The sequence below is a fragment of the Pelmatolapia mariae genome, linkage group LG9, assembly GCF_036321145.2.
Source record: "Pelmatolapia mariae isolate MD_Pm_ZW linkage group LG9, Pm_UMD_F_2, whole genome shotgun sequence".
NCBI classification, from domain to species: domain Eukaryota; kingdom Metazoa; phylum Chordata; class Actinopteri; order Cichliformes; family Cichlidae; genus Pelmatolapia; species Pelmatolapia mariae.
The window spans coordinates 21,401,409-21,420,750 of NC_086235.1; the positions used below are offsets into that span (position 1 = coordinate 21,401,409).

The window sequence follows — 19,342 nt, forward strand, 5'->3', positions numbered from 1 at the left end:
TACTCCCACTTTCACCCCAACGCCGTTCCAACACTCTGACCTCAATTGAGCCCAACCAGAACCATTAGAGAGCAATGTGCCAGATAACATGGGCCAACAAAAAGTGTTCTTCGAGTCTGTTTGTGTGGTTTGCTGCTGTGTCCAGAGGCTACTGTTGTGTAGATGCGGGGCCTGGCACGGCCGATGCATTCTCCTGGGTTCATGGGGTTTCTCGCAAGACCACATGCTGAATGGAGGAGGTACAGAATGGAGCATCTGGACCCACATGGCTTCACAATGACTGTGTGGGTAAGACAGAAAGTGCGAGGAGAGAGAGGAGCGAGCATAGGAGTGGAGAAAGTGAATGTTTTGGCGTGAAAACAAAGGCAGGCAGAAACTTCAGGTAGAGAAAGCAGAGGTAACAAAAACAGGGGAAAAAATATGAAATCATAAGAAAAACAACCCAGTAACAGGTACAAGATAGCAGATGCAAGAAGAAAGAAAATAAAAAAAGAAAGAAAGGCTGCTAACACAAGACGCCTAGGCATGAAATCATTTATATTGCTCTACTGCTGGCACAAATAGTGTATATTTACTGGCAGGCATTGTAATAACATTAATCAGAGAGTGACTTGCGTGTTACAGATGGCCTGACCTAAATTACCACACTATAAATCATAGAAATCCCTGAACAGTTGGTAAATATTTCCTTTATCCACACAGTTTAATGTTCATACTCGAGGTCAGAGGCATCCTTTCACAGTCAGACTTTGTGTAATTCAGCTGCAACTTTCATGTGATTTAGGTCCTTTCACACCCTCGGCCCATAAAACTTATTTTGAGTCTTTAAAATAATTGTATGTTTTATGTATCGGCTCATATTTAAGTTGTGAAGGCATCTGTGCCAAGACACACACACACATGCACACACGCACGGATGCACGGACAAGCCACCTTGCCGCCTCACCTCTCACTCTCCTCCTGTTAAACAGAGACAAACACACACCCACTGAGCTCTCTTCCTTCAAGGCACATGTTTTATCTAAATGTAGTGCAGCATTTTATTCTGCTGCAGATGAATGAGTGTTTTCAGAGTTGCGATCCCTCCTGGGAGTGGTGAGCAAAGGAAGAACATTGCTATTTCAGCTGCTGCGATGAGGACTTGGGAAAGTCCTGTCGGGTCTGACAGCGGAGAGGTGGCTGACGCTGGAGCCGTGGTCGAGGGCCCCTCGCAACTGACCTGGGAAGCAGACAGTGAACCCCAGGTTTATGGAAGTTCAGAGTGAGTCACCAAAGTGAGCTCTGTATCACATTTAATGAAGTAGGTTAGACAAGCAGAGGCAGCCTGGAAGAAAGGCTTTTATATACATCTTGTTCTCAGTTCCCACTGATAGTTCATCAGCTGGGGGCTGTGGTGGAAGAAAGTAAAGGAACTCAAGCACACATTTATTTGTTTTGTTTCTATTGCACTATTTATCTGTCAGCTAACAAAATGCATTTTTTAGGATTGAACCAGACGTGCACAGTCAGCTTGGCTTGTTTCACAGTATGACTACGAGATGCTTCTGTTGCAGTTTCCATAAAAAAAATGTATTTCAAAGTTTAAAGGTAAAATCATCAGCTGCACCTCTGAAAAGCTACTGCTTACACATTAACAATCCAATAATAATAATAATAATAATAACAATAATAATAATACACCAGCCACAGGCCCATTTCTATGCAAAGATAAACTGTACTTATAACTCTTTTAAGCTAATTGTGGGTTTCATAACTTCATAGTTTCATTAAAATTATACTTTAGTCCACTGACAAGGTGTTTCTTGAAAGCCAGACTCTGTTTTATAGCTTTGAGTGCAATGCCATACCTTATTAATACACAAACGTGTATCCTGCCCGGCGTTTCATTTGTTTATAATACATCAGTTGTGAAATTTGGCACAGATTATAATCCTTACAACTTCAAACTCATAGGTATCCACACATAGCTGAGTTTTCTGTGTAGTGCTTGATACACCTGATGTGTAAGTGCTAAAAACATCAAGGAGTCATAGAAACAAGGGGATTTGCTTAGTGTTGGGGGGTGGAGAGCAGGGGAAAAACTGCTGCACATGCTTGTCTTGGCCAGCCTGCGGTTTATTGTAAAACACAAGAACATTGTGCCTCCCCTGGTGGAAAAGTAAGCCTGTCCGGGTAGAGGGGGGGTAAACACACCCAGGTCTACTGTTTCCACATGTGCCATAGCTACCAGTGAAAAATGACCAGATGACAAAAGACAAAACGTGCCTGTTTCCATTATGGAATTCAGTCTGTGTTGCAGGAGAGAGCGGGGAAACAGTGACGACAAGTTCACGGCTTGGCTTGGTTTTCTAGTTAAAAACACCCCCCACCTCATAAAAAGAAAAAAAGAAGAAGAAGAAGAAGACAGAGAGCCACCTGTGAACAGCCAGACCTGGGAAAATGAGGCCCCAAATATGAGGTAGATCTGATTTAAGTTAATGCGGTTTTGAACAAAATCACTTTCCAGGCTGAAATCGCAAAACGCTAATGACGAGCCAATCAAAGATCAGGTGGTATAACTAATAAATGACGTCACGATCATTATAAACTCATTGTCAAAATCAATAAATATAAAGAAAACGTTTATCTGAAATTTTTTGTGCGCTTTAGAGTCTCACAGTATGAAGTTTACTTTCTGCCCGCATCACTGGAGAAATAAATATGCACGCACTGCCCCGGAAGCGCACAGAGGTCTCGCCATGAAGCGGTGTGGGCTGTTTCCAAACTTAGGAGAGGCGTGGTCAGGGGCGGCTCTCTGGAAGCCCAGCCAAGTTTAGGATAAAATGTGGATAAGTGATGCTTTGGCGGCTTTGGTGCAAAAATCCTGAAAGAAGAAAGACCGACCTTCTTCTTCTTTTTCTACTTCTTCTCTTTTTTTTCCCCCAAACTGATGAAAACCGAATGAAGCTACCACATCACATCTTTGATTTACGTGCTATGGCAGCCAGCGACAATCATCACACCGCTCCACCTGAGCTCTGCAACACAATCTGAAGGCGGATTTTTTCCCTTCTTGCTGCACAAGTTTCATCACAGCCAGATCTCTGTCAGAACCTCAAGGAGTGGGCTTCATTCCAATTCATTAAAGGTAAATTATTTCCAAAGTCTGCACTAAATCACACCACTCCATTTCTGTTTTAATATGCATTACTCTTCACATTTTCCATTAGATATTGGCTCGTTATATCAGCTTCTGTCAGCATCCTTGCTTGCACACACACTTTCAGTGAGAGCCTGTGTTTATACAGGCTTGGTAAAAGCAAAAGCTACATTATTCACCATCCTGTACCCTTAACTGCATTTATTGCAGCTGTGCTGTTTACTGTGATTTGTAATGCTGTGTTCTTTCCTTCTAAAGCTTCCCTTTTATTGTTTGGATTTAGGGGGAAAGTTGTAAAAATTGATTTCTTTAATCCAGGCTTAATCCAAACTAGTCATTCCCAGCCTGCCAGCTTACCCTCAGTGAACCCCATTAGCTTACCTGTGGCAGCGCACCAGACTAAGTGCCTGCAAGCCAACACACTGTCCTCACCAAGTTCAATATTGACCCAAGTTATTCAGCAAATTTGATACAGCACTCCAACTGCAAAGCTTCCAATTATCATTTCTTTCTCTCCCCCTCTCTCTCCTTCAGGGTCCTTGTCAGCTGACATTGTAGACAAAGTGTGTCTGTGCTGGCACAAAAACATTTTTCCACCCTATCCATCCTGCTCGAGTTTATCGTTATCACCAGCGTGTCCAAGGATGAGGCTTGGGTCCCTGCACCGGCTGAGAGGCGTGTCCTTGCTCCTGCTGCTTCAGATGACGACGTCCATGGTGATGCTTCCAAACTCCACAGGCTGGGAGCAGATTTTGGACAAGTATCTGGACGAGGACGGCGACTGGTGGGAGGCCAAACAGAGGGGGAAGAGGGCCATTACTGACAGCGACGCTCAGCTCATCCTGGACCTTCACAACAAGCTCAGAAGCCAAGTTTACCCTCCTGCTTCCAACATGGAGTACATGGTAGGTGGAGGTGTTGTCTGTGCGTCTTCGGTGATTTATAGTTCATGCAGTTAACGCATGTTTTGACCCTTTTCTGAACTCTCGCACATTTGTGGCCCATATAGCTTAGTGAAATGACCCAGTCACCAGACTGCCTGGCGTTTGTCCCACTTGGCTCACACTTGCAGCATGCCGGCATCTAAGCACCCTCACACATGAGCCCAAACACAAAGAGACACACACACACTTAACTTTGTACCCACGTGACTTTGGTCAGTTTTGCCAGAAGCGAAGAATTCTCACCACCTTGCCAATGATCACATTTCTCCAATGGTTTTTTTTCTGTTGTTTTCTTTTACTCATGGTAAGAGATTTGTTTGACTTTATCCTTTGGCCATCACATGTATGTACAGCGCCAGATCACTTTTCACAGTGCAATTAGAATCTGAGCACGGCACCGGGGCTCAATTTACCAGCTGCCCCTCCCCCCACTCCCCTCACTAAACACACATGGGGGATAGCACACTTTCTGAAACTTAGCAATCCACAAATCTGAAACTTTTCCAGAAGCACTACGTGTGTAGGTGCAGCTTGACCACTACAGCGCATTGCCTACAATAGTTAAAAGGGTAAAAATCAATGCAATGTGCAGAAAGTAATGAGATTTTATCATCTTTTCATCCACGCTTAAAGAGCTATGGAACAAAAGGCAGTATTATTCTGTGGTAAAGGCAAATAAACAGTTCCTGCTGGGGGCAGTTGCTGGACTGTGTAATTGTATAATTGAGAGGTTGGACTTGAGGACCTCTAGTGTGTGTGTGTGTGTTATAGGTATGTGTATGTGAGACGCTCAGCCTGCCTGGCTTTTGGTTAAGGCCCACGCTAGTGGAGAAACGCTGAGCCAGCAGCACACAGCTCTTTTCTACTGTCTCCTGTTACACTTGGCTGTTTTTTTTCTTAGCTGCAGGGGCACCCAGGGGTGAAATATGGAAAGGCAAGCAGCAAGAGTATGTGAGGTGAAGGAGAATGAAAGTTAGCAAGAAATGCAAGATGAAGTGAAATAGAGGTGTAAAAAAAAAAAACTCATAAAAGAGTTTTTTAAAAAGGAAGAGGAGGCAGCGTGAGACAGATGGAGGGAGAGAAAGCATCGCAAAACAGGTGTCAAAGTAACTGAAGTGAAGGTGAGAAAAGAGGAAATGAGCAAAAAGGAAAAAGAAACTCTGAAGGGGCACGCAGTTAGGAGAGACGGCAGCATGCAAGAATAGACACTGAAATCTCATGTGCAGTTTTGTAGATGTCAGTGCGTTTCAGGCAAAAGCTGTTCAGGTCATATGTAGAGCAGGTCTTTTGGTGATTTTTAGCACTTTATTTTTAAAAGGGTGCTCCGTATTCCTCCGATTTTCCTTTGGTCCGTGTTGAACTGCTGTCACCTTTCAGAAACCTCACAGCTTCACTGTACTGGAAGACTTCATAGACATGCTCTCCTGCTCTCCTGACACACTCAGGCATGCAGACACACACACACACAACAGACATCTGCACACATAACCATTTGCCCATCAGCTCTGTTATTGTCTGCCATTGTATTAAACCACAACCCGAGTGACCCTCTGTGGCAATCATGACAGAGACTCAGAGATAACATCAATTCAAATCCCCCTCTTTCCTCCCCTTATCGGCTTCTTTTTCTTGCCCTCCCTCTCTCTCTCTTTCTGCCTCCCCTCTCCCTTATCCCTGTGGCTCCGTTCCCATTCTGTCATTATCCAAGACAGAGGCCCAAAAAATTCCCCGGATAAGCATTCACACTCTGTAGCGGTCCACAAAGCTTCAGTAGGAGGACCGCGTTTCTGCCGCTCACTCAAATGTTGACCCCACAGGTATAACAGAGACGTGTCAGCGTTTGAAGCCCTGTAAGACAAACAAATGGCATCCTGGGAGAAAGAGCCCCACCTGCCTTGATGTTTAACTTGGCTCTGCTGGTCTGCGCTCAGGTCTGAGGTTACAGTGATGTTAGCAATGGATGATAAATGAATGGATGAATCAAGAGCTCTGCTGCCAAATGTCGAGCCTTTTAAATCATTGATGCGTAATGTGTTTAAAAAACCAAAGAAGCACAATAAGAAAACAATAAAAAAAAAAAGCAGGATATTACATTTTCACCGGGTTAATGTCATCCAAGTTGTTTATCTACGGCTATATGGACGAGCATCTGATGCAACGTTTCTTGCACTGGATGAAGTTTCAGAAGTCATACACCAGCCCGGAGATGAATTCCCTCCAGTGTGTGTGTGTCTGTTTTTTATTACAGGTTTGCTCAATCACAAGGCGTGGGGAAGAGAGCATCTGCCACAGGTGCTTAAAGCACATCCAGTAAATCCTATGTACAGTAATTTGGAACAATCCACCCTGAATTACTTATAATTAAACTCCTGCAAAGCCTAAAAGACAAAATAACAGAAAATATGCTCTCTTGGGACCTCACCTGCACTGGTTGCCGAAAACAAGTGGCACTCTCGTTGGTGTCCAAATAGCATTGTCTATAAAAACATTTAAGGAGCTATGACCACGGCCTGCAGTGGCACTGTTTGGTGACAGAGATAGACAGGTTTGGAGACATAAGAAGCATCCCCTGTGTTTGATTGTCTTTGGCATTCCCTGACCTATTGAAAATACTTTCCGATTCCTTTTTGTGAAACCTGAGCCGTTACGCTTATTGGCACATCCTTCAAACCACCTGTTCAGAGGATTTTTTTTTTTTTTTGGATTTACGGAGGTCATCCAAGTGCTCTTTTATCCTCTAGACAATGCCATGAACTGAGGCCAACATTCCCCTACGCTGACTTAAAACACTTTGGCCTTCCATCCAGTCCTGACTCATCAGCCTTTTTTTAAAAGTCTGTAGAACCTCTGAAAGCCACCCTTCACTGCCTCCTCCAACGCCTGTCATGCTTTTCGAGCTACAGTTTGGCCAGCTCGCAGCTGAAACGGCTTCCTGTCATTTGGTTCATCTGCAAAACACTGGCTGCGTAACTCCTTCTGCAATTTTGCAAATGCGATTTTCTCACCCAGCAATGATTTGCTTTGCAGTGTTGCTCAAACCATGCCCCCTGTTACAGCACAATAATAGGGAAATAATGGTGTTTGCTCGGCGACAACATTCAAACAGTGGTCAGCCCCGGGAACTTTGATATGAGCTGGTGGGAGCTAGAATGCACTGCATGAATAATTGCACGCCATCTCAAGCTGCATATATTGCTGTGGGAGTCCAAAGCTCTCAGTACACTTGCTTAATATAATGCCAAGATTATAAACATTGCTCTTCCTGCAAATGCTCACTATGAATGGGTTGCAATTGCACTTTTCATAAATATTTTGGGGAATGTCATTATAAAACTTTTCGGACCATTGACTCCAATGACGACTCAGTAATGTGTGATAGAATCAAGAACAGCATGGGTATAAAAATGAGCAGAGACACATTTACACAAACTGAGGATACACATCTTTCCTTTAATTTGTCTTATTATTTTTCCCTTGTTGTTGACTATTGTTGCTATACCACTAAGATTTGTATTGCTGTAAATTAAGTTACCCATTTGCATCCCATTGTTCTCACCAAATCATATCACCCCTTCTGTTTTCCTTTTCCCCAGCTTTGGTTTCCCAATTCCCATGTCTGTTCCCTGCTTTTCAGTATTATTCAGCATGCACCATTGATTATGAGCAGGAAACCCACACTTGCAAAGGAAGTAGCCCTCTGGGCCTTTGGAATAGAATCAGAAAAAAAAAAACTGCCACAAATGAAGTGTTAAGCGAAATAAACAATGCAGTGTGCACGGCGCTGAAAGACTCAAGCAGAGGAGGTGTTTTTCTTTACGGCCCCGCGGAACTGTGGTCGAAGTGGGTGGTGGGCGGGGTGGTTCGCGGTTACAAGGCCTCCCCTGCTGGGCGAACTGTGCAAACAGCAGCGGCTTGACAAGCCAGCTGTACTCTGTACAGACTCAACAGCTGAAAAATATGTGTCTCGGTCAACACTTTCTTAACCTGCTTTCACTGCAACTTTTCAGGACAGTGGAATGAGTTTCTCAGCTGGACTTTGCCGCTTATTTTATCATTATTTAAGACGTGCCTCGAGATCATCGCACATCACGTCTTTGTGATACAAACTGTCATCTCCAAGAGCTCCGAGAAGCTGCAGCCAGAATTTTGGGTTCTTTTTCAGGCTTGAAGCCTATTGTAGTTGCGGTCACAGTAAAATGTTTTAAGACACAGAACCACCAATTTAGGGTAAAAAAAACACTGAACAGACCAAACTCCTCATGTACTGTGGTTTGCAGACCATTCTACAGTTAGCACTGCATACTGTATTTCAGTCTGCCTATCAGTCTGTTTTTTTTTGCACAAGGATGTCATTCTTTGAGAAAAATCAAAGGGAAAATATGCAGATATAAATCAAACTAGAGTTGACTGGTCTCCATTAGGATTCTTCTAGTGCTGATGATGACCAGGCTTAAAAACCTTCAGTGCATTTGTTCCAGCATTGCTGGCTATTATCCTGCCAGAAAAAGGGATACGCAACAGATAAGGCAACACCGACCATTTATTTGCGGCTCACTGCAAGCAGAGGTCACGTCTGAGCGCAGATAGGGTTTCAGGTAAACAAATTCTCATTCCTGTTTTAGCCCTGCGTCTGTCACTCAACATCTGACCTTATTGTACAGGAACGACCACAGGCAACTGCAGGAGAGGTTGCTGTAACTCTGCATCCTTCTATTGGCGATGAGTTTTTATGTGTTTGTTCAGTTATGTAACCTTCCCACAAGGCCCGATTTTAAAAACTGACATTCTGCTCTGCAGTATCACGTTGGCGTCGCTGATTTTTAACAAACGCGTTTAATGGGAAGAAACAGCTGAAGAAACTGCTCGGAGTTAAGAGTTAATTTGCAGCACTGCCAGACATCCTGTTGCTAAGTAGGTGTGCGGGGCAGTTGTTTCTAGAGGGACGGACAGTGGAGGTGGAGGTGGTTGGTGGAAGTTGAGGGGGGTTATTTTAGTATGGTTAGTGGATGAGATTTCAGTGAAGGTAAGCTGAATTCCAGGCCCCAACGTGTGAAATGCAAATATTTCTGACACCTTCACCCATATACTACTAATACATGCGCTCACACCCACTAACGCACATCAACTAATTGACTTTCTGGCAGAAACCTGTTATATAAGTCATCCCACACTGGAGCTGGGAGTAAACGAACACACGCCGTCCTTCAGAGGAAGTACAGTTGGTGTTTTTCTAGCATTTTTATAGTACAATATAGGTCAGCAGGGAGGAAGGACACTCTTTGCATTCCCAGAAAACCCCAGAATGGGAATACGATCCCTTAGTATCCAACCAGAGCTAAACTTGACTGAGAGGGCAACTCACAGAGGGAAAGTGAAACAAAAGCATGTACCCAGTCATCTCACTAGAGACATATGGAAGTTATTACTAAAAAAAATTTTTTTTTAAAAACTTCCACGACTTCCAAAACTTCCAACTTCCAAGAAAAGTCAGCTGAGTCGAAGTAGGAAAGGCAAAAAGCTTTACTGCAGCAGCAGCAGCTCCTAGTTTCTCTTCCTTATCACACATAATGAATAATGCTTATTCATTATAGGTTGAAATGGTGTGCCATTTCCCCTCATGTTACTGACCACAGAGCAGTGTTACTCTAAGCTCCTTTACCCTATAACACATTGAACTGGTTTATATGCATTTTATCACCATTTTGTTACTTTTATAATCCAGGAAACTCATTTCTCCATCTTGCCTCGTGCAGGTGTGGGACACAGAGTTGGAACGTACTGCAGAGGAGTGGGCAGAGACGTGTCTGTGGGAGCACGGTCCCGCCGGCTTGCTGCCGCAGATTGGACAGAATCTGGGGGCACACTGGGGAAGGTAAATAATCTGTTATTACAGACAGTTTATGCATGTAGACTTTTATGCTATCAAACACTAAAATTAAATAAGTTTGGACACTTCAAAGGGTTTTCCAAGTGCTCTGTTGTACTTTAAGTGACCAAGTAAGCTGTAGTATAAAAATCTGGTGATGATCGAGGCTGTTTGAATACAATGAAGTCACTCTCGTGTTTAAGATGACATGAGCTTTGTGACATGGTGTGTTGTCCTGCTGGAAGCAGCCATCAGAGGATGGCTACACTGTCGTCATAAACGGATGGTCAGCAACAGTACTCAGGCAGGCTGACATTTTAACAATGTTCAGTTGATACTAAAGGGCCCGAAGTGTCCAAGGAAAATATCAACGCAACATTAAACCACCAGCAGACTGAACTGTTGATAGAAGCAAGGGTGGATCTATGCTTTTGTGTTATTTACACCACCAGTTAACACCAGACACAGCAGAAATCAAGACTTATCAGGTCAGACAAAGTTTTTCTTCTATTGTCCAATTTTGGTGAGCCTGTGTGAGTTGTAGCCTCAGTTTCCTGTTCTTAGCTGACAGGGGTGGCACCCAGTGTGGTCCTCTACTGTTGTAGCCCATCTGCTTCAAGGTTTTGTTGTGCTGTGCGTTCAGAGATGCTGCTCTGCCTACGTTGTTGGTAACAGGTGGTTATTTAAGTTACAGTTGCCTTCCTGTCAGCTCAAAGCATCCTGGCTGCTCTCTTCTGACCTCTGGCATCTAACAGGCATTTTTGAATAGAGAACTGCTACTCACTGGATATTTTCTGGTTTTTGGACCTTTCTTTGCAAACCCTAGAGATAGGGTTGTGTTGGAAAATTTCAGTAGATCAGCAGTTTCTGAAATTTTCCAAGCAGCCTGTCTGGCACAGAAAACCATGCCACGTCCAAACTCTCTTAAATCACTGTTTCTCTATTCTGATTGGCAGATAAGACATTTGCATTAACAAGCACTTGAACATTCGCAAGTAATAAAGTGGCCGGTGAGTGTACAATATGTTACCCATGACTGGCATTTACCTACTGCGAGTGAGACATCAAAGACACACTGTGGCATATATGCGAGTGGACTCAGACTTAATACAGATTTCTTTGCTCCTTTATTTCACTCAGTCTCCCGCAGAGCTCCCAAAAACAGCGCTGCTTCACACAAGAGACGCTTGTTCTGCATCTAATCATATCACTCCACAGTCGAGATGTCTGCTTAATTCTAATCAGATTAACTGGCAACACCTGGTGCCAGATCAGTGTCCTTGGTTACTGAGCACAAATGTTGATTTTCAGTTAGAGCACTCTCTTTGCCAGTGGATGATAACTATAGGTGGCACTACATGGGTTTATTAAGTGTGCTTGCCTCAGAGTTCTTGTGTCAAAACAAATCAAGCACTCCTTATCTAATGCTCAGCCATATTTACCATATACATATATATGCATTTTAACATAACTGAATATCCGAGCACTGAGAGCTTATACAGTATATTACAAGACTTAAAAAGACAGTTGCAGTGAGCAGTGAAGAGCTTAATGCCAACATCTACACCAAAGGACTCATAAGACACAAGAAATGTTGCTTGGAACATTATAATCATAGATGTGCTTACTGATCTCCCCAGGTATCGTCCACCCACGTCCCATGTTCAGGCTTGGTATGATGAAGTGAAAGACTACTCCTTCCCTTACCCTCAAGAGTGTAATCCCTACTGTCCCTTCAAGTGCTCTGGCCCAGTTTGCACACATTACACACAGGTAGCTATGGATCATGACTTCTGGAAACCTTAAAGATGTGCAATGAGAACGTTTAAGTCATCTGTTTCTGCTTCTCCGTGTTGTCCTTCTTTTGTAGCTTGTCTGGGCTACCAGCAGTCGAATTGGCTGTGCAATCAACTTGTGTTACAACATGAACGTGTGGGGGCAGATCTGGGCCAAAGCTGTCTATCTTGTCTGCAACTATTCACCAAAGTAAGCAGATGTGTTGTGTACCAGCACTGTGAAGGGTTAACTATAGTCTCAGGTCATTTTGATGTGACATCACAGCGATCACTTGTAGTTAAAGCAGTACTGGTTTGTCTGTGTTCAGTAGTTTTTGTTTGATGTTTCACGTGCACAGGGGAAACTGGTGGGGCCATGCACCTTACAAACATGGGACCCCATGCTCTTCTTGTCCCCCCAGCTATGGGGGAGGATGCAAAGACAACCTCTGCTACAAAGGTAAGAAAAAGCTACAGAGAGAGAGAGAGGGAGACAGAAGTTGATGCAAATAATTCATTATCATACCTTGATTTCTGTTTTATTTAAGGGCAAGATGACAATTCATATCCACTGCAAGAGGAAACTGAAGAGAACAACTTTATTGAACCAGAGGTCCCCCGTACCACAAATCCCCGGGCTCGGGCCTCCAGACCTGAGCCTCCCAGTTTCCCCGCTCTGGCCCCTACGCAGCCCCCCACAGAGGACCTGCAGAAGAATGAAATGGTCAACACACAGCAGATGTGTAAGCTGCATTTGACTGTTTATTTTGGATCTAGTTTCATCTCAAAATGGGGGGTGTACAATATGGTTTTAGGTCTGGGAGGCGCAGAGAGTGGAAGTGGAGGACAATATGTGCTGCAGAAGAGAAAGAAACCTGGCTCAGAACCAAAGAGCTTTAGAGTAGCTGCTTGCTCAGTATTGAGCTAGCGATACTGAATAATAAGTGCAAAAAGTAGGCTTTAACCTTAAATATTTTTCTTGCAATTTATCTTAAATTGCTTTGATGCTGTATAGTCCTTATCTGTCATCTCCCTGATTAACCCTGGCACTTTCTGGAGTCTACTCAATATTGCAAGTCACTCTTTGGAGCAGAGAGGGGAGGTCTATTTTAGCATGAGCCCCTGAGTGTGTGTTTGTTTTTGGCTTGCTGAGAAGGGTTGAGGGGTGAGAGCGGCTCGCTGTGGTTTTTAAATGGCTTCCTCTCTGCAGCACATTAGGGCCTGTGCTTGTAAGATGAGACACATCCTCTAGTTTTGCTGACCACCCTGAACCTGAATTCTTGTCTTTTATTCTTGAAGTGTCTCCACTAGAGTCTTTTAGGAACTAGTCACCTGCATCAGAGCCGCTAGTTCACACATGCTGTTTCCTGCAGGAGAACTCAAAGACCTCTGTGTTTATGTGTTACAGCCCAGCTAGTGACCTGTGACACTAAGCTTCGGGATCAGTGCAAAGGAACAACATGCAATAGGTACAGTGAAGGTGAAGCATTAATAGGTTGTGGTGCAGAATGTACAGTTCACATATTCACATGGTTATTTTTGCATTGACACACAGATACGAGTGCCCAGCTGGATGCCTAGATGCTACAGGAAAAGTAGTTGGCACAGTGTACTATGAAATGGTGAGTGCACATGTAGCTAGTGTACTCTGAGGGAAGATTAAAAAATATTTGGACGCTTCAGTGTTTTTTCATGAGGTGTGCAAGATGAAGCTTTGGGGAAAAAGATGTTTTATACTTTGAGGATACGTCTTAGTGCTTATTTATCCAAATTTCTTACTAAATACAGTATAAATGGTGTCTCTTTGTATCTCTTTTATTGCAGCAATCCAGTGTGTGCAGAGCTGGTCTACATGCTGGTGTCATAGATAATGATGGAGGATGGATGGATGTAACAAGGCAAGGAAGAAAGGACTTTTTTATCAAATCCTACAAGAATGGCGTCCAGTCACTTGGGTGAGACGGCAATAAATTTACACCAATGACAACTGATAGTTAAATATAATGAAAGTGAATAGAAATAATAACATCTAATGTTGCTGCATTCATTTTCCCCTTGACAGAAAATATCAAAGTGCTAACTCCTTCACAGTCTCCAGAGTGACAGGTTAGTCTGTCACGCTGTGCATGTAGATATGTTGTCATTTGTTTCCAGCTTCTCATTATGGGCTTTGCTGACACTCGCTGTGTTTCCTTACAGTCAAAGCCATTACATGTGAAACCACAGTTGCACAACTGTGTCCATACGAAAGGCCTGTAAAACACTGTCCAAGGTATGCACCTCCCTGTATCGCACACTCTCTCTGGTTATCAGAGCTGCCTAGCATCATGTCTGTTTATCATTCGTCTTAGGTTATACTGCCCGAGAAACTGTGTAGAAGAGAATCCTCACATATCCAGAGTGATCGGTACCAGAATATACTCTGATGTAAGTCCCTGTTTTTGAAGCTGAACTTGTCAGACATTAATTCACACTACTTTGGGGCTGTCAGCATTTTAGAGACAGAAATGAATGAACATTTCTGACATGTTTTCCTTCCTCTTGCATGCTCCTGTAGAAGTCCAGTATATGTCGAGCGGCCGTCCACGCCGGAGTCATCAGGAACGATGTGGGCGGTTACATCGATGTGATGCCAGTGGACAAGCGAAAACACTACATAGCCTCGTACCAAAATGGCATTTCCTCAGAGAGGTATTGGATGACTAACCTCACAATCTTATAAGAGGGGAAAATAGATATATATACACACACACAATAAAAGAAGGACAAAATAAATAATGCATAATAGTATCCTATCTCTGTTTTATAATACCAATATAGATATATTGTTTGGGGGGTTTACTGGTCCTGTGTCAGCATTCAGCCTTAATACATGACAGGAAAGTGAAGAGGTTAATGCACTTGCACCCAGAGTGGAGCAGTAAGAAATCAATGCCTCTCAGGTATCCACTCTCCTCTCCTTGTGAACCTAATCGTTTCAAGATGCAGGCAGTTACATCCTGTATGCAGTGCACGTGGTAGAGTCATTTGCATTCTTGTAGTTTAAAATAATGAATTGCTTGGCAATTAGTGTACACAAGAGGAGTGCATCTTCGTGTAGTTCTAGACGTGGTTTGCTTTCTGGTAGTAGGTCAAAAAGGACGACCAATAGACAAGGATTTAAAGCTTAATATAGTTAAACAGATAAATTAAAAACAACAACAAAAAGGACAGAAATAAAAAGTTAATGCGTGTAACCGAGGAAACAGGGTCTTGTTACCATTTATCTTAAAGGGGTCAATACTGAATCAGATTTTAGACAATTTTTTGCTTGGTCCTAACAGGAAAGTGGATGAATTAATGCAAATCGGGTTAAGGAAAGAAGCTGCAAGGATTTATGAAGGATTTATGTGTAAAACATCTCCTCATTTGTTTGGTAGAAACGTATCTGGTTACTTGTACGGTCACATGTAATCTAAATGAATCTGTGAAATGGCGTTCGATTGCTCTAATTTGCTACATGGTATAGAAAGAGAAGTCGTCATCACCGAAAAGCTGACTTGCTGCATTTGAAGTTGCTGTGTTGCTGAATATTTAGTAAATATAATACAGCTGAAAAGTAGCCAGCATCACAAAAGCTAAAAAGATGAAATATATGCAGCAAAGACAACAAATATCTTCAAAGAAATTTATGTCTGTGTTTGTTTCTTTGTCTCTCAACTCCTCTTGGACCAACAGGAGTTGAGCGACCAAACTTTGCACACAGGTTTATCTTAGTCCTCTGAAGGTTCTTATCTATATCAAATATTATGACATCATCATGTTGCCTAGCAATAAACTAAACTAATCGGTTTCAGCAATTATGCAACTATAACATCTTGTAAAAGCATTGTGTCATTTTAATTTCATAACAAAAAACGTCTTATTTATATCCATAAAATTTAAAATAGGTGTGATATGTTATAATGCTGTCACATTGCTTGGCAGTCAGCTAACAATGGGCTGGAATGGCCTGTTTGTAATCTTTTGTTCACCCACAATGGTGGTTGCTAATGCTTACGTCCGCATTAACAACCACCAATAGTAAGAAGCTAAAATGACCAATTTTTAGCATATAAACAACATCTAGCATCTCTGTTATTTTTGTCTCCCCCTTCTGGCAGCAAGAATAATTACATAAACACAGCTGACAATAGTTAATAACTTATTATTAACATCTTTTTTAGACTGTAATTCTTTCTCTGAACGAGTTCCTTTTCTGTCTAGAGCACCAGAAACTTTCCTTTTCTTTGGGTGTTTCTACCACACGCCTAGCTGATATATTCTTCTCCATCCTGCTCTGTGGTTTCTCCCTTCTTTAGTTTTGGCAAACCCGTTATTTTTTGATAATACAAAATTCATCTCTACTGGAGTGCCAGCATGGGAATGTCACCACAGATGCCAGATTCAAAACTCTGGTATACTGGAAAATACACATCCATTTACATGGCTCTGATAGGTTTAATCAGCACTGTGTGAACCCACTTGGCGAGTGCTTGGATGTAACAGCTGGTCATGTATATGTAACAGCTTCTCACTCCTTTAACAATGCCATAGCCAAGGACAGCACTATACATAAGATGAAACGCCTCAGCTAGTTTGCAAATAGAGCACTTCATCGTCGACATAGGGGTGTACACCTGCTTTTACTGCCCCGACATTTTTCATTTGTCTAATCCGACGAAGAGGGTTGAGAGTAGATTACCTTGTTTGGTGCCATGTGCTAACACAGAGTAGGAAACAAGAGATATCACTGGTTTTTACGGTGGCTGTTGGAATGTTAAGAAGCTTAAAGCGGCCTATAAAGTACTCAAACAAATTCAAATCTGTGCTGTGTAACGCTGTCTTCTGAATGTAGAAGAATCAGCAGATGTGATCTTTGAGTCAGAAGACTCAAAGTGTCTCTGATATAAAATTAGAGATTGCTGTTATTAAATTCTCCTGCAAGCCAAGGTATTGCTATGCTAATAAGGTGAAAGCTTGTGTTGAATTTATGCTGCACCACCTTGCAACAATATTAAGGCCACAGGTTCATACCAGCCACTCTTCAAAGTGACCTAGATACAGTGTAGTCTGTTCCAGTTTTTAAGAGAAATTAAATTGCACCTACTGTGGTCTGCAGAATCACTACGCTTCCCATGACCTATGTAGAGGGGAGACTTGCATGCGCAGCCTCATTCATTCAAAGCCCTTTCCTCCTCCTTTTCAGCTCCTTGCTCTTACCATGCCTGTCGCCACTTAATTTATCTTTGTCACTCTGCTAAGATACCTGACGTCTGCCCATCATTTATCTGTCTCCCTTACCTTTACAACATGTCTGTCTTTGCTGGGTGACCACATGAAGTTCCTCGTGTTTGTGTATTAATGGGTGGTTTACCTGTTTTTTCACTGAACTTCTGCCTCCATCTGTTTGTGTCCTGTCTGTCATCAGAGCGTCAGACAGCACACCTCCACGGACATTTCTCCACAAAACCAGTCGATCTGTTTGTGTGTGTCTGTCATGTAGGCTGTTACATGTTCTGTATCTGACACATGCAGCACCCAGACTCACTCTCCCTCTTGTTGTTCTCCTTCCCTGCAGCCTTCAAAACCCTCCCGGAGGGAAGGCGTTCCGGGTGTTCGCTGTGATTTGAGAGCCCCAGAGGGCAGCTTCACCAAACAGAAAATCGCACTTGTGCTGTTGAAAAGGTGGTAATCAAGCCATGTTGTCAAACTCAATGACTGAAATGTTTCTGGCTTTGCTACACTACACGGGTTAGAGGTTGTCACTATGGCAACGGAAGCCCAGCAACAAAAAAGAAACTTGACATGCACACAATGAGAACCATGAGTTTTTGTCAGCTTTAGCAGGAAATGTTAAAAACTGTAAATATTGCTGATTACTTTGTTGTACAAATTTGTTAATATAGTATTACATTTGTATTGCCTTTGTAGCAAATATCTGTGTATGAATATTAATTATAGAAATGTATTATATGACCTTATAATGGCACTTCAGAGATAATATCACTTTTATATTAAGTCTGGCACATTTATTGGTGCTTTTGCTACATTTTGTACTTTTGGATTGGGGAAATTTGTTATTCATTTATTTTTGTATGGTTAGACACTATATCATTATGACTTGTAAAGGATGCTGCTATATGTTTTAAGTATTGTTGCTGTGATCACCTGTTCGATAAATTTTTTTGTAATTTTCCAGAAAATGTGGTTTAGTTCAAACTGCCTGCAGGTCGGGAAGTATGCTCATCTCTCCGGTGTTCACCATTCACCTTTCATTTTGAAATTTATTTTACTGGATGTCGTTGCTCCAAAGAAAAATGATGCCCAATTAGTAATCGTTTTTGACACTGATACAGAGAAACAAAAATACGTCTTAAAAATCTCATACAGTATGTCGTGCAGTATACTTCCATACAGTATGCTTTCTTTTAAGCTCTAGTCGTTACAATGGGCAAGTAACTCTATTCTCATCTCTGTTTTCCTTGCATATAGATTTTCCTAACTTGGGATTGTTAGGAAAAGTTCATTTTGCAATAAAACAACAGAATGACCACACATTTCTATTAGCCACTTTCTTCTTCCATTTTAAGTCTGTTAAAGTTAACTTGATTTAAAAAGCTGTTTGCATTATACATTTATATACTCTCACTTCCTATTTCATTAGTTGCACCTTGATTGTACGGAGTTGGACCCCATTTGCCTTCAAAACTGACTCCACTCAACAAGGTGTTGGAAACAATCCTCAGAGTTTTTGGTCCATATTGACACGATAGCATGACACAGCAGCTGCTAATGTTTTATCTGTGCATCCATGATGCAAATCTCCTGTTTCCCAACATCCCAAAGGTGCTCTAGTGGATTGAGATCTGGTTATGATGGATGCCATTTGAATACCGTGAAATCATTGTCATGTTCAAGAATCCAGTTTGAGATGATCTGAACTTGTGCCATGGTGTGTTATCCTGCTGGAAGGAGAAGATGGGTACACTGTGGTCACAAAGGGCTGGAAACGGTCAGCTAAAATACTCAGACTCTTATATTTAAGCGATTCTCATTTGGTTTAGAAAAATCCCCCACACCATTACACCACCACCAGTCTGAACTGGATGTTTTCATGTTGTTTACACCAAATTCAGAGCCTACCATCCAAATATCACAGCCTGTTTAAAGTGTATGCTCAGTTTCTTGTTCTTAGCTGATAGAAGTGCCCCCCCCCCGGTGTGGTCTTCTGCTGCTGTAGCACATCTTGTGTTCAACTTCTGCATACCTTGGTTGTAACAAGTGATTATTTGAGTTACTGTTTCCTTCCTTCAGCAGTCTGCCCATTCACCTCTGACCTCTGACATCAACAAGGCATTTTCACCTAAAGAGCTGCCACTCTCTGGATATTATTTGTGTCTTTCGGACCATTCTCTGTAAATTCTACAGATGTTTGTGTGGGGAAATCCCAGTAGAGCAGCAGTTTCTGAAACATTCAGACCAACATCTGAGTCCATCATGCACCAACAACCATGACACATTAAAAGTCACTGAAATCCCTTTTCTTCATTCTGATGCTTGATTTGAACTTCAGTGGGTCGTCCTAACCTTGTCTACA

At 42.4% G+C, this 19,342-nt stretch overlaps 1 protein-coding gene across 1 annotated transcript; it reads left to right on the forward strand.

Moving 5' to 3' along the window:
• The first annotated feature begins 2,862 nt into the window (after positions 1-2,862).
• crispld1a (cysteine-rich secretory protein LCCL domain containing 1a) lies at positions 2,863-18,215 on the forward strand. The gene is made up of 15 exons (XM_063483653.1): positions 2,863-3,127; positions 3,674-4,044; positions 9,837-9,955; positions 11,590-11,722; positions 11,820-11,935; positions 12,084-12,184; positions 12,273-12,467; positions 13,133-13,193; positions 13,280-13,346; positions 13,549-13,679; positions 13,787-13,830; positions 13,924-13,996; positions 14,076-14,151; positions 14,282-14,415; positions 17,324-18,215. The coding sequence occupies exons 2-15, from the start codon at positions 3,784-3,786 to the stop codon at positions 17,373-17,375; spliced, it is 1,563 nt and encodes a 520-aa protein (XP_063339723.1). The 5' UTR covers positions 2,863-3,127; positions 3,674-3,783; the 3' UTR covers positions 17,376-18,215.
• Positions 18,216-19,342: the final 1,127 nt, after the last annotated feature.

What these genes read in the sequence shown, in the direction of transcription:
- crispld1a (XM_063483653.1), top strand. Translation starts at nt 3,784, where the DNA reads ATGAGGCTTGGGTCCCTGCACCGGCTGAGAGGCGTGTCCTTGCTCCTG. An exon ending in GTCTGCAACTATTCACCAAA is followed by an intron (nt 11,936 to 12,083) that starts GTAAGCAGATGT and finishes TCACGTGCACAG; the next exon opens with GGGAAACTGGTGGGGCCATG. An exon ending in AGACAACCTCTGCTACAAAG is followed by an intron (nt 12,185 to 12,272) that starts GTAAGAAAAAGC and finishes GTTTTATTTAAG; the next exon opens with GGCAAGATGACAATTCATAT.